Here is a 14,118-nt window from a genome sequence, read left to right as displayed (position 1 = left end):
ACGGCGAAGTCACACGGGGAACTTCCCCGTCACGTTTAGCCTCCTTCGAACGGGCGAGACCTCGTTCATGACGTTAAAAAAAAAGAGAGCACGCCACTATAGATGAAAGCAAGCGTCACACGACCGAGAAAAGTCTTATACAAAAAAACAAAGGAAGCTGTTCCTGACTCTGTGCTGAATGTCCAGCAGAGAGAAAAGTCGTTGAAGAGTTTGCCTATCGGTTCCCCGGGGGTTTGAGAGGGCAGCAGGATGGTGTGTGTGTGTGTGTGTGTGCTGGATCGCGTGAGAGGTCTAGACCTGCGTGGAATAGGAGCGGTGCAGAGTCGCGTACCGCCCGGCCGGATGGGCGGCGCAGCCCGGCGAGTGCTGCTCCGGCTGGTCTAGACTTCGCTGGAAATGGAGCGAGACGGTATGAGGACATCGGGGGTGGCGGGGAACCGATAGGGCTGATGGTCATGTGACATCGGTGAACGGAGATCCACGCGGAGTCTGCAGGGGAAAGAGCGGAGTGAGAAAGAGAGAGAGAGAGAGGGAGAGGATGGGGGCAGAGAGAGAAAAGTGAAGAAAAGAATAATCAAGAGTGATGCGCTTGATGAGGAGGAAGAAGAGGAGGAGGAGGGGGAGTGGGGGGAACACAGGCGAAACCGAGCAGGAAACAGAAATAAGGCAACAGATGACAGAGATAGTGGGGGGGGGGGAGGGGGGGGTGGCGATGGCGGGCGTAAATAAGGGTTCAAGGTTGGTTAGAATGGTTGGAGGTAGGCGTTGTAAGGTGGGCAGGAGGAGAGCGCAGGATGCTGGAGGGAGAGTGAGGGACAAGGGAGCAGATTGAGAGGAGAGAGGCAAGGTGGGAGACAGAGGAAAAGAGGCAGTCAGGTGAGGGTTAGTGACGGAGACAGACCACAGAGGACACAAGACATTTCCCGAAACACTCGCCAGATAAAATCTTTTTAGGACACGCGGCACCGTCGAAATGTCGAGGGGGACCCTCGAGCTGAATTCTCAGTTTTTCACATTTGCATTACATCCGAATGGTAGATTAAAACCTCGAGTGTGTCAGCCAAACTGCTGAGTCACCCCAAAGAGATAAGTGACTCTCTAAATCCCTGATAAGATGGAAATGTGTAACAGCGTGCAGTTAAGCAGCTTTTACGACGTAAAACATCTTTGTTCTGTCTGAAATTAAACCGCGGCTCATTTCACACCTTTAGAACAAATGTTATCGGCCTACGACAAGGCTCGGAGATTTAGAGGATTCACCTGGGTGTTTTCTTTGATACTGGGGGTGCAGGTGGGACTTGGAGCATGCATGTTTGGGGATTTTATCTATTGTTTTGTTTGTTTCTTTGGGGGTGGGGGGGGGAGGACAACGAATTCAAGGTAAGAGACAAGGGGTGTGCATCTCAGCCCCTCTTTAGTGAGCGCAGACATGCCTCGCACCCACCCCCGCCCCTTACCTGAGGGCCACTTAACTTTTCGAGTGGACTCTCCACACAGGGCAGCGTCACCATCTGCATGCCCAGCACGGACTCGGGGCGCTGGGGGCGCAGCGGGGGAGGGCTGGGCAGCATCTGCTGGAAGTTGTTGATCACGCAGGTCACCTGGAGGAGACACAGGCCAGGCGAGAGGGTCGGAGGGAAGAAGAAAAGAGAGATGTGGTGAGATTTGACCCCTGCGCTAAACCCCCACTGTGATGGTCCAATCATAGCTCAGTGAAATCTATTGGACTCTTCAGGGGGTAAAAACTGGTGTCTCGAGAGTTTAGAGGGAGGTCTTGTTTATTTTTGCCGAACGCAAAAAGCACACGTCAACGTTAGCTGCAAACATTAGTATGTCCAGCTAGGTGTACTAAAATACCTGTTAAGAACGGTAACATCCACCCCATGGGGGCCAAGATGATAATATATCAGAATTTATAGTCAAAATATGGACTTCGTCTTACTCTTTATTCGGTTTAAGGGACGATAACACTCCGGAAAATCCGGCCAAACTTGCCTAAGATGTACAACAATTTTATTTTATTTATACTGTACTCTAATATGAGGGCTAACTTATTCTTCCCTGCATTTAAAAAGTCAGCTGGAGATGAGTTTTCAACCAACTCACATTCTACAGTTTTCTACGCTTGATCATCAAATATGCCAACGACAGGCAACTAATTCCACGATCATCAGCTCAAGATAAGAAGTCGGCCCTTTTGTTTCCGTCTACGTGAAACCGGAGACCAGCTGTTTAAAAGCGGCTAAGAATTGCGAGTGGTAAACCTGCCACGGATAATGACTTCCTGTCCGGTCTAGGTGCTCACCAAAAACACAGCGATGGCTCCGCCAGTGAAGAATCCCGCCAGGACGTCGGCCCAGTGGTTGCGGTACTCGGCCACCCTGACCACGCCTACCAGCATGGCTAGGCAGAGCAGGGTGAGGCTGATGGTGGGCTTGGTCAGCCGCGTGCCTTTGGTCTTGAACACCAGCGTCACGTACATCTGCAGAGAGGCACACGGGAGGGCGTATGCGTTATTATTACCTCATTGGATTTTTGAAAAGCAAAGAAAACATAACTTATTCTTCCAATTATCTTTTAATATTCTTGACTGGACACAAATGGAATTTTTAGAGAAATTGCTTATGACGTAAACGCAAAGATGAGGGTGGATACTGGAGACACTTTTTGATCTAGCTGGCACGAATAAAAGGTAAAGAAGTGTTCCTCACGATTTGAAAATGTTTCAACATTAGCAAAGTCAATACTTCAATTCATTAACATAATGAGGTTAGAAGAAACAAAGAGGGTTCTGGAGTTTATACTAAGCTGCTATCTAGCTACAGATAAAGTCTTGGTAGCTTTAAAATGTTTCATATTGCTCATGAGTCATCACTTCCTGTGCACTCAGAATATATCCCAACAGACTACTGGATTACAGGTAAATCAAATGAGCAGGGATAACGTTGAAGTTGGAGGTTTTGGACAATACTTTCTTCCTTTCTTGCCGAGAGTTAGATGAGAGGATTGATACCACTCTCGTTTCTGAAGCTACAGTCAGCAGCCGGGTAGCTTAGCTTAGCATTAAGACTGGAAACTGTGAAACAGCTAGTTTAAATCTGTCCAAAGTGAGCTAAATCCGCCTCCCACTGCTCTTTCTTTTCGCTGGTTGTCTGATAATCTCACAATGACAACGAGACTCCCGACCAAGAAATAGTCCTGCACATAACCGACCGTAACAACAGACACTGTTGTTTTGCCATTTCCATTTTTGTATGAATTAAACAATTGATTCGTCATGCTAAGCTACGCTAATTTGGTATCGATCTGCTTCACTAACACTCAGCATTGCTGGTTTCTCAGCAAGAAAAGTTTTGCACTTCAATCCCATAGAATAAAGTGAAAACATCAGTGAAAACATCGGTGCAGGATGAGCCCTCAGAAGCAGAAAGCATCACCTCCAGCGGGCTCCAACCTACCACTGTGTACACGGCAGAGTAGACGCTCAGCGCCGCGTCCTTGGACGGGAAGGATTTCCGCGCGGACATGACGATCAGCGGGTTGCCTGTGCAGGCGCGCCGCTCCGCGATGTACTGCATGGTGGACTGGCAGCCCAGCGCCGTGTAGTTTGGCCGGCAGGCGGACAGGAAGTGGGGCGTCTGGTTTCCTGTCACCACCTGGCCGGCGTTGACGAAGATGGTGGTGGTGAACAGGCCGAAGGCGTAGACACCTGGGGCAGGAGACGAGCGCCGATGGAGGGTTGAAGGAGATGAAGAAAAGCAAGTTAGATGTTTGAACGATTTCAACACATGTTAACAGCGCTGCGAGATAAAAGTTTTCCCTTCCTGAAATAGCCCCAACACATTATTATCAGCTGAGGTGTGAAATCGCAAGAAGACGCTTCCACCTCAGCTGAAATTTGCAGGCTGCTTAATATTCACAAGTGTCTTCTTGCCGTGATCCTGAATATCTTACCTCATCCAATCGTCCAATTAACAGCTACAAGCACAAGCTCTGGTTGACAAACTCTCAAGTGTAGCGGGTCACGTTCTGATAACCTTTTTCTTCCGTGTTGTTTTGATCTTTTTGATTTCGCCTCTCGCTCTCTCTGTGAAAAAACTCACACCTAGACGGAAGAGTGCCCTTTCGTGGGCCTGTAAAGAGCAGAAGGGGGGCTGAGTGATACAAAACAGCGTGTTCACCTAGAAAGCGTATAATGCGTCTCAGCAGGGGGTTGAAGTAGCAGCAGTCTGCAGTGACAATGGTCTTCTCCTGGGTTCCCTCTGCCTTGGTGAAGAAGGCGCACAGCTCTCCGACAAGAATCTGCGCACACAAAAGAAAACACACAACTGTCAGTTTAAAAACTTTTTTTTACATGCACAGAATAGCATTTGTTACATTTTTTTATTTAAAACATCAGCGTGTCAAGATTGTCATTACAAGCGCGTTAGCGTGTTTTGTGCGTTAGCATTTTAGCTCGAGGCATTGAAGTACGACGTACGTACAAAGAGCTGCTAGCACGTCTGTAGACTCTCAGTGTTGTTATTATCAACGGTTATTACCAATACATTGCCCTACATTGATATCAGGCCGATACTGACTTAAATAAGCGGATCAAGTATTGGATAAAATGGAGCCGATCTTTTCCATTCAATTCCACGTTTCTACAGTTGTACGTTTTGGCCAATTTGTTGCTAAAAAAAAAGGTTTTTCTTTTTGTGTCAATGTAGATTTTTACTAAATTGCTGGTGTGCGATCTATTATTAATAATACATCATTCAGTAGTTTTATATCTTTGGAAAATAAATTGGATGCTATCAAATATTCTGCACAGGTAGCTCACACAAGGGAGGAGGACAATAAACTCAGCGTTCCAACATAACACAGCTGTACACAGAGGAATCATTTTGACCACTACCTGCACTCACTCTGTGCATTACTAATGATCTCACAGCGCACAGGGCAAACAAATCTAATTAGACTTAATCATCATCTGTTTAATTAAGCATGGGCTCCCTGCTTTTGGCCGCATGGAGATGTAAACTCACTGCGGTCTTGAACAAATATAGCAGCCACTGTTGTTGGATATAAAAGGTTTTGGTCAGACGACTGTGCTCAATTCACTCCCTGTGAGTCTGAACAGCGGCGCCTCTCCAGACTGATGACCCCTTAATGAACTCATCTGTACGACAGCCTACAGCACTCAGAGACGCTGGCACGGACTAAAACACGGCTCCCTCAATGAATAACTACGACAGAGAAATGTGCTTAATCTTAAATCATCCTAACAGTTCCCGTGCTCTGCTGAGGCAGTTGTGGGATCCACTTAAACGCTGACCCGATCCCAGAAAAACTCATAAACCTCATTCTTCCGCTTTCCACATTTGACATAATCCCCCATTTACCCCCCACCGCGGTGACGGTGTCTGAGGAAGGACAGCAGGAGAAAGTGAAAGAACTACTGGACAGAAAGAGGATCGGAGCCAAAGAGATTAAAATGATCACGTTTCAGCCCAGGCTTGTGCTACTAGGCTTTTTTCCCGAGCCAAGTCAAATGAGGTTATAGCATGCAGGGGCCCAGTCGGTGCAGCAGTGACTGTGAAGTGCGTGCCCGGCCGAGTGCCTTCTTTCATTAGCGAAACACAACCCTACTGGGTGCTCCATGGCAACCCTAGAAACACTAATACGAGCATGAAATCAAAGCTGAGGGGGTTTAATCAGCAGCTTAAAATCAGAGGTGTAAGGGGGCACCGTCGCACTGTGGACAACCGTTTATGGGCCAATTAAAGACGGCATAGCGGCCGTTTCCATGGGGACTGTGGAGGGTTTAAGCGTGTGTACATCACACGATGTGAGATAATGGTACTGTGCCGTCGCTAGTGGACGAGTGCCTTGAGCGCTTTTGTGCCCTTTTTGTCCAATATTGCTGTTCAATGTGAATGCTCATTCTGTGAATGTTTGTTTGGCCTCTTGAGACGGTCAATCATAAGGTCCCTCCATAGAAATAGAGCTCCAGAGACGGATGGCTGGCGAGTTAGTTGGGTAGCTTGTCCTTCTCCAGAAGAGTGGGGAGTGAGGCGGAGGGACCATAGACTGGGTATAAGAAGTGGACTTAGTCATCGTGACGTCACCCACTGGTTTGTCGTTTTGAAGCCTCAAGTTTGGCGATTTCGCCGTCGCAGCCCGCTGTTGGCAAGCTAGCTAGCTAGCCAGCGTTCCGCTAGTTAGCTAGCTAATTCCACCATGCTTTAATTGGTTACAGAAAATGTGCCGAACAAGGTTGACGCCCATCTGGCGATAGCAAAGTGCTTTTCTACGCTGTGACAAGAGTGAGTGGATGAAGCGTTACGTTGTTTTTACTAATTTACTCTGGTGCTCTTCGCTTCATAATGTAACTACTCCACTGCTCGTTTTAGTCAGTACTGCAAAACCTCACCTCAAAGACTTTCCTTCTTGCCGTTAGTCGGTTTAGTTGACTGTATCTGGAAGTTAGCTCGCTACAATGGTCGCAATTGCCCCAATACACATAAAAATGGCCATCGCTCTGACTATACTGCTTTGTTGATTTGAATGGGAAGGTCCGTTCTACTATTTTATTTATATATCAGCTTTCAAAATCAACACACCCTTATTGGAAATAAGTGATTAGGCATGAAAAAGCTTGAAGAAGCAAGAAAATTACTAATCGACTAAAGAAATCTTAGTCGACTAAGACTAAAAACGGCCGATTAGTCGACTGATCGACTGGAATAAGGGCGGTTAATGACAAATAAACATGACGACCACGTCGTGTGCTTGTGATCCATATCCAGTATTGCAGAGGTATGTAAATGCCGATGATTTTGTTTGTATGCTCAATTTAACCTCCAAGTTTTGAAAACTGAAAGGATTTGATCACAAAAAATGAATTCTGATACTTTCCTAACAACACATTACCCCCCCCCCCCCCCCCCCCCCCCCCCCACACACACACACACACACACACACACACACACACACACACACACACCCCATCACATCTGAAACCAAACTCTTAAAGATAAGCGTGCGAGAGTCCGTGAGAGATTTAGTGGAAGAGTGAGAGCATGAGAACACAATAGAAAAGTTGAAGAGCAAAGAAAGAAAAAGGAAGAGAGAAACAGTCAGAGCAGTGATGAGGTTGGGGGGTAATACTGCAAGAATGAATTATTCATGTGTGGATGGCATCCATGTGAATCATGTAGCGCATTATTTCAACCAACATTCCCTAAATTATCTCTCTCTCTCTCCGGCTCCCTGCCTCCGCTAAGGATTCGTAGTTAACTATGATGCGCTTGTCGCTGCGGTTCAGGGACGAGCGGATTATAATCCCTTGAAATTAAACTTCCAGTTCACAGTCCGACGATGCAGGACGACGAGATGACTTCTAGAAAATAGCAAGATGAGTTTAAAGATTGAGGGGGGGGGGGGGGGGGGGGGGGAGTGTGGACCAAGACACGTGTACTCACATGCATGATTGAGGAGCGGAACAAGAGGAAGGAGTGAATGAACAAAGTGAATGAAACATTAACGACGTCACGAGCACAGGGCCCATTCTCTGCTCTGTGCGTGTGAGTAATCAGATCTTGATTTGTGTCAGTGGGTATTAGTCAAATGTGAGAGTGCATTCACACTGGCCCTTCTTACGAAACACGCGTCAATTAGAAAACGACCGGGGGGGGGGGGGGGGGGTGTTTCACTCGGATGATTGAGGAAGGTTGCGGAGATGACAGAGAAGGAATAATAGAGAGCGGGAGTGATGGGATGAATAAGTGGGATGATGACATTGACGAGCTCTTTTTTAAAGTTAGTGGTGACTATACGTGCGATTTAACTCCAGCTTCAGCGGCCATCGTGCGGTAATCAATAAAGCTGCGAGGACTAAATCAAGCGTCTAGGAACGAGCCTGAGTGATTGCACATGCACAAGATTGCTTCTGCAAATAGCGACTGACTCTGTTCAGCTCGTGTTAGGGATCAAATAAAGTGGTGAAAAAACAATACGTAAAGAATAGAAGTCAACAGATGATGACTGAGTCGTGACGTAAAATGAACCAATGCTGCAAGAAGAAGAAGAAAAAGCAGAAGAATGGTCTGCTACTCCATCCACTTTGTAATGCAAGGCAAACAAAGTGTCATGTGACCATGTCATAAAGGGAGACACCCCCAGATGACAAAGAAATGTGACCAGCAGATAGATCACTGCAAAGTTCCCCAGTTGATTCCTAACATTAAGAAAAAAAAGTGTTCGGAAAATGTTCAAGGCAAAAGGCATCATCTTATTAAATATAGGCTAATATCTATATACAGAAATGTGAACATTGGTTCAAAGTTCAAAATTCTTGTTTCATGTTGTTGACATGAGTCAAAGGTTTCTACAGAGGGAATCTTTGTATCTTTCCATAAATCTGAAAATGTTGTCAAAAGATATACATTTTTGCCATTTTCTTATAGGAAATCAAATGTTCTGTGAATCAGGCTATGACTGATATATGAACAACCCTCTCAGTAAAGACCTTCAGACTATAGAGAGGAATGAAACTGGAAGGTTTGGTGTATGTTGACGTTACTGAAGTGGAGATGTCTGGCTTAGAGTCATAGAAAAAAAAGCTTTTGTAAATTTGTAAAATTCCACACATTCTGAAGATGAATTTTAAAAAGTAACTAATAGATATTGATATTGAACTTCCCCAGTTGATTACGTGCATGGAAACTTATTTTTTATACAACAAGTTTTGTGAAATGTTTAAATACGCAAATAATGCTAACTTTTGCTGAATTTAGGAGAAATCTACAGCTGCAAACAGACAAAGTATTAAAATAAACACCTGAATGTGTATTATGGATGTTTTCTTTCCACCAGGTCAGGGGTTGGCAACCCGTGGCTCCGGAGCCGCATGAGGCTCTTCAGCCCCTCTGTTGCGGCTCCGAGTCTACACACTAATATATTTTAAAACAAAAACGATCTCCGTCCACATGGCGCTTGAGCATCGTTTTCGAGATGATCTCCGTCCAGACTAAAACGCCTGAAAACACCGGGCATGCGGGTGAGTGCCGGTAAACAGGAAGTAGATTGGTTGCTTAGTTAAAAAAATCCGACAGAGTAATAAAGCAGTCTTTAAGAATGAAAGGTCGTGCTTGATACTTAATTAAGATCTTCCTCTAAAATTTCGTGGAAAGTTTTAGAAATTTTATTTTTCAGACTTAGTTACAGCACTGCGGGTGTTGCTCTCTCTCTCTCTCACACATCAAATCTACTTTAAAATGAACACTTACACACAATGGTTTACTAGATTATGATCCATAAATGTGGTCAACACACGTCTCTCACTCGTTTCCTCGGTTTCGTTGTTGTCTGTTCTCACTCGTAGCTCTGCTGGTGTCTGAAGTCTCTGTCTTACTGGAGAGCAATTACTGTTTTGTTCCTTTATAGTTTGTGTGGACTCCACAATAGTTAAGAAATAATAAGAATAAACAATAATAAGAAAAGGAAAGTCTTCCGTTTTGTGTCCATCGTCCTCCTCAAAGCCGCTAACCGTGACTTCAGACGTCCGCTCCGTAGGCCTGACAACGCCGCTGGTCACGCCGCTCACTAATCGCTCACTAATCGCTCCATTAACAGCTGCTTCCTCCGCAGGAATGCAGACATAAAAGAACAACAGCTGCACAACAGCTGCTAGTAAAGACAACAAGGTCAGAAACTCCTGTACTCAGTTGTTGATGTTGAATTAACCTGGTAGTCGATCAGTAATCAAAGCTGTTGTTGCTTGTGATCTCCCGGGAAAGGGTCACGTGACAGGGGTGTGACCAATCAGGGAAGGACACATCGTGACTGCTAAGAACAAATCAAGTAATGAACATGTGATTGTTTCCAAATGTATGCGTTTAGGCCGTCCTCACGTCAAAGCAACGTTTTCAAACTTATCCGTCCTCGGGAGCGTTTACAAAACTCCGCCGTAGTGTGGACGCTCAGTGTAAACGTAGCAAAACATATGCGTCTTCAAATGGAAACGTAGTAGTGTGGACATGGCCTGAGGCTTTGACAAAAAAATAACATGGAAATAAATAAAGGTTATTTTAATTTTATTGTTTGCAGAGTGGACAATGATACTGTCACTGAAAATAGCAATAAAATGTCAAGAAGTGTCTTTATTCTTGTTCTATAATTTCATAAATACAACAAACTACAGTTTTTGTATATATAATATAACTATAGATGCAACTTTATAAGCTGTGATACCAGACACATTTTATTTGATGGAAAATAGTGCAAAATGGCTCTTTGGATAGTAAAGGTTGGCGACCCCTGCACCAGTCTGAAAGAAGACATGTAATGGAAGTACAATTACCCCAAATCTCTGAACTGAGCAGTGCATGTTGTTTTGCCCGTAGCGTCCTCCTCTTAAGGTTAAAGTGTTTATAGCTGTTCCAAACCGCCGCGCTGTAGTGAATGATGAAACTTTAAATGTCAAGAAATACGATCACTCATAAGTAAATGATCGAGCGGTCACGGGCGCCCGATCTCTGGCATGGAGTGAAACTAAAGCACGCTGCCTCTCTTGTACCGCAGAGGGTGAGCCGACCACTCTGCGGCCGTGAGACCTAATGCTTCTGACACCATTGGGAAGGTCGTTCATGTGTAAAGCACAAAGAGACGCCTCGCTGTCACTAGTATCCCATTATCCGTCGTCATCTGCTGCGACCTCGATCTCCGCACCGCGTCGACGTTTGTGCAAGATTTTTTTTTTTTTGGGGGGGGGCTAATGGACATCGTGGATGACGCGGCGCCCGTCTGAGCGCGTCAGGATCACCGCCATCACCTTTACTCACACGTGGCTCTCGCCAGGATTTTTTCTTTAACGAGACGCCTGAAAACGAGGACGGCGGCGTGGGTTTTCAATCCGCTGACGCGATAGAGAATGACGGCTGAGAAAAGAAAAAAACACACACACGATCTTACGGATGGCGGACGGATGGGCGCGCAAACACACGGACGCAAACGCAGATGAGTTTGCGGACGTCGTCGCGTGATCGCACATCGAAAACCACCGTCTGCTGAGAATCTGTCCTGGTGCCCAAACACTTGTTACTACATTGATATACACTTGGCAGTATAGATGTATTCTGCCTCACAGAAGCAGAAACCTCTTCATCATTGTGTTGCAGCGTCTCTAATCCCTCTCTTTATGTCTTTTATTGTTCCTCCGCACTGGGAAGAAAAAGTAGGTTATACATTCTTTCCCCTTCCAATTTTATCCAGCTCCGCCTCACGCCCAAAATCTGCTCTGTTCCATTCCTTCAAAAAAAGCAGCATCAATGGCAAGCTGTTTAATGTTTCACTGTGTTCCTATCTATCTATTCTCTCTCTCTCTTTCTCTCTCTCTCCATCTTTACTGTAATCCTCCTGATGAACTGGATCAAAGATCCCGCCTTTGATCCAGCCTTTGATACAACTCAAGGTTGACATTTTGTCAGCAATAGCCATTTCACTGTTTACAATGAGTACAGTTAATTGTTGATGGTTTACAGGCTTCAGAGCAGTTGAAAGGATTTAAGAACACCAGTTGCTCTTCTGTATGTGTGACAAAGCAGCTGCTCAACACGTGTTCGCTGTAGTCGAGCTGCACTTGCTGTTGCCACCGGTAACCTCAGGTGTGAGTGGATGAAGGCTGTTCAACAAGTGGCTCAATCAGACACGTAGGCCACCGTCCTCAAACCAGAGCGCGGAGCAGCATTCAACGGAAGCATCAAGGTCAAACGTTGGCCCTGAGGTTGCAACTAAACGTCTCATGCCTCAAGCTACCAAGACAACTAAATGTATTAAAGCGTCTACTCTTTAATAATATTCTGTAAAGGACTTTTGTGAGTGTGAGTGAAACACAGCTACACACAGAACACCACAGATTTGGTTCAGTGGCCAAAAATGCAAAGATCTATGAATAGAGGGTGTCGCCTCCCCCCCGTTGTGAATGCTGATTGGGCACTCTGGCATTCGTCAGAGATCTTCTAGGTGCTGAGTGAAGCGTGGCACTCCATCAGTCACGCAGGACCCCTGAGGTGTCCCTCCTCTCTGCCTGACTGAAAGAAAAAATGGATCAAAGCTAAGAAGCAGAAATGACAACCGCTGTTCGGTCTAATCGCATTTCACAGGAATGGGGCGAGTTCTGACCGAAACCGCTAGATAGGCAAGAGGACGGCACAAACCCCCACTCTCTGTTACTGTCTATCTCTCTCGCTCCACCGTGTAGCCAATCAGGGCGATGCGACACCCGCCTTGGGCCCACGGGGAATATGGTACACGGAGTGTAAGAACTGAACTTTACTTTAGATGCATTTTCTTGTTATTTTTGTTGACATTTTCTTTACATCCCGTCAGCTATCGATAAATGACATGCTCTGACAAAAACAAAATCTGGTATCCGTGGCTGTCGCAGGCCTGTCATAAGCACATCCAATCATACTGGCTTGTGCACTCGTTGGCTAGCTAGTTACTGCATCAAACTCAATTCTTCTATGAAAATCTTCCCAAAACTAGCATGCTAGCTTGGCAGCTGTGACTGCTAGCAACAAGGTTTGTTGTTTACGTTCATTATGATAATGTTAAGTGTTTTCTTACATGTGAGACATGAGGAAGCTGTATAAGGTTAGCAACGATAACGATGTCGCGCTCTCGTGGACTCGTCGGTCAGGCAGTGCGCGTTCTTGTGTTTTGGGGGAGTGGCTTTGGAGGGAGGCCTAGAGGGAGGGGCACTGATTATTTTTTTGTTTTTGCGGTTGAATACTTTCAAAAACTAGCAAACTCTCTCTGGTTCCTTCAAAGTTGCCTACACACCAGCTTTAAGGTGACAGGGAAAAAAAAGAAAATGTGAGGGAACAAGGAGATAGTTTGATGATGCAAATGTAAAAACGGTGAGGTGATGCAATCCTACGCTGGATCGGGTGGGGTGATTACTATCGGGAGCAGTTAGATCAGAGCTGTGATTGTGTCCCAGGCAGAGTGGGAGCTGAGCAGACTGTGGTGAATTACTCCATCAGCACCACAGATAGGCAGAGCAGATAAAGCCACTTTAACGTGCGGTGAAGAAAACAACACGTACCTCTTCCCTCCATGAATAGAAAGCCTATCGTTTTTCTCTCCGAGCCGTGATTTCATCTCGGCACTGTTAATTTCGTGACGGGCTGCGAGCCTGCTTGGTACATTTATTCTCTCCAGTAACGCAACTTTTACCACGCAATAGTGGAACAGTTTTCCTCGTTTCCCTTTCCACCGCAGAATTGGGAACAGAAGTCAAGGGGCAGAAAGCCGTCCCCCCACGGCCGCCAGCGTCGCAGCAAGGAGCCCACCCCGCCATCTGTCTCATTAACCTGGGTCAGCGGCGTGCAGGCCTAGATGAGAGCGTAGGGCTGCGTTTTGGAAAAAGGGAGATATGGCATGCAGTGAAGTGAAATCAACAGCAAAGAGGATCGGAAGGCTTAAGAGAGAGTGAGAGACGGAGAGACAAACAGAAAGGCAATCATCCGTGTCTGTGCGGTTGTGCGTGAATGTGAGAGTTTTCTGTTGGGGCCGGTGTGAGGTCATGGTGGCTGTGGGTGAGGCACAGCACAGTTTAATGTTAGACCACTGACATCAGGGCTGAGGATGTGAGTACGCCGACAGGACACCTCTGTGACAGCCAGTTAAAAGTGTACAGGAAGCTCTGAGGTTAAAGAAAGGACAAAAACAACACGGGTGTTCTAATATTACAGAACATATTCTAATTACTGTATTCCTGTAAATATAAAACTATACACAATGTCATAATGGCATCATTCAAGGTGGTAAACAGTGTTCAAACTTGGTGGCATGAGTTTCAGAGAGAGAATGTTTTGTTTGCTGACTGAATGAATTGCTGTTTAACTTAATGCACATTTTGCCTCTTGTTTGCAGCGCTACTTATTAATCTAGATTGTTTTGGTGTGAGGCGGCTAGTTTTGGAGATATGAGCCGTAGAGATGTCTGCCTTCTCTCCATTGTAATAGAACTAAATGGCACTCGGCTCAAAGAGCATGACGAATACATTAAGTTGAACGTCATGTAGGAACTGAAACTGAAGCATTTAGTCATATTATATTGGAGAGAAGA

At 45.7% G+C, this 14,118-nt stretch overlaps 1 protein-coding gene across 1 annotated transcript in view; it reads right to left on the bottom strand.

Annotated features, from left to right (window-relative positions):
- Positions 1–380: 380 nt before the first annotated feature.
- The window catches only part of plppr2a (phospholipid phosphatase related 2a), a gene marked incomplete at both ends in the record, with an annotated part of 37,652 nt that continues 23,914 nt past the window's right edge, over positions 381–14,118 (bottom strand). The window contains 5 exons of the mRNA XM_079177667.1: positions 381–489; positions 1,474–1,601; positions 2,306–2,482; positions 3,459–3,709; positions 4,182–4,302. Coding sequence (XP_079033793.1) covers positions 381–489; positions 1,474–1,601; positions 2,306–2,482; positions 3,459–3,709; positions 4,182–4,302 — 786 coding nt within the window. The remainder of the gene's footprint in view (positions 490–1,473; positions 1,602–2,305; positions 2,483–3,458; positions 3,710–4,181; positions 4,303–14,118) is intronic.

Source organism: Pholis gunnellus (assembly GCF_910591455.1).
Source record: "Pholis gunnellus genome assembly, chromosome: 17".
NCBI lineage: Eukaryota > Metazoa > Chordata > Actinopteri > Perciformes > Pholidae > Pholis > Pholis gunnellus.
This window is presented reverse-complemented; position numbering and strand designations above follow the sequence as displayed.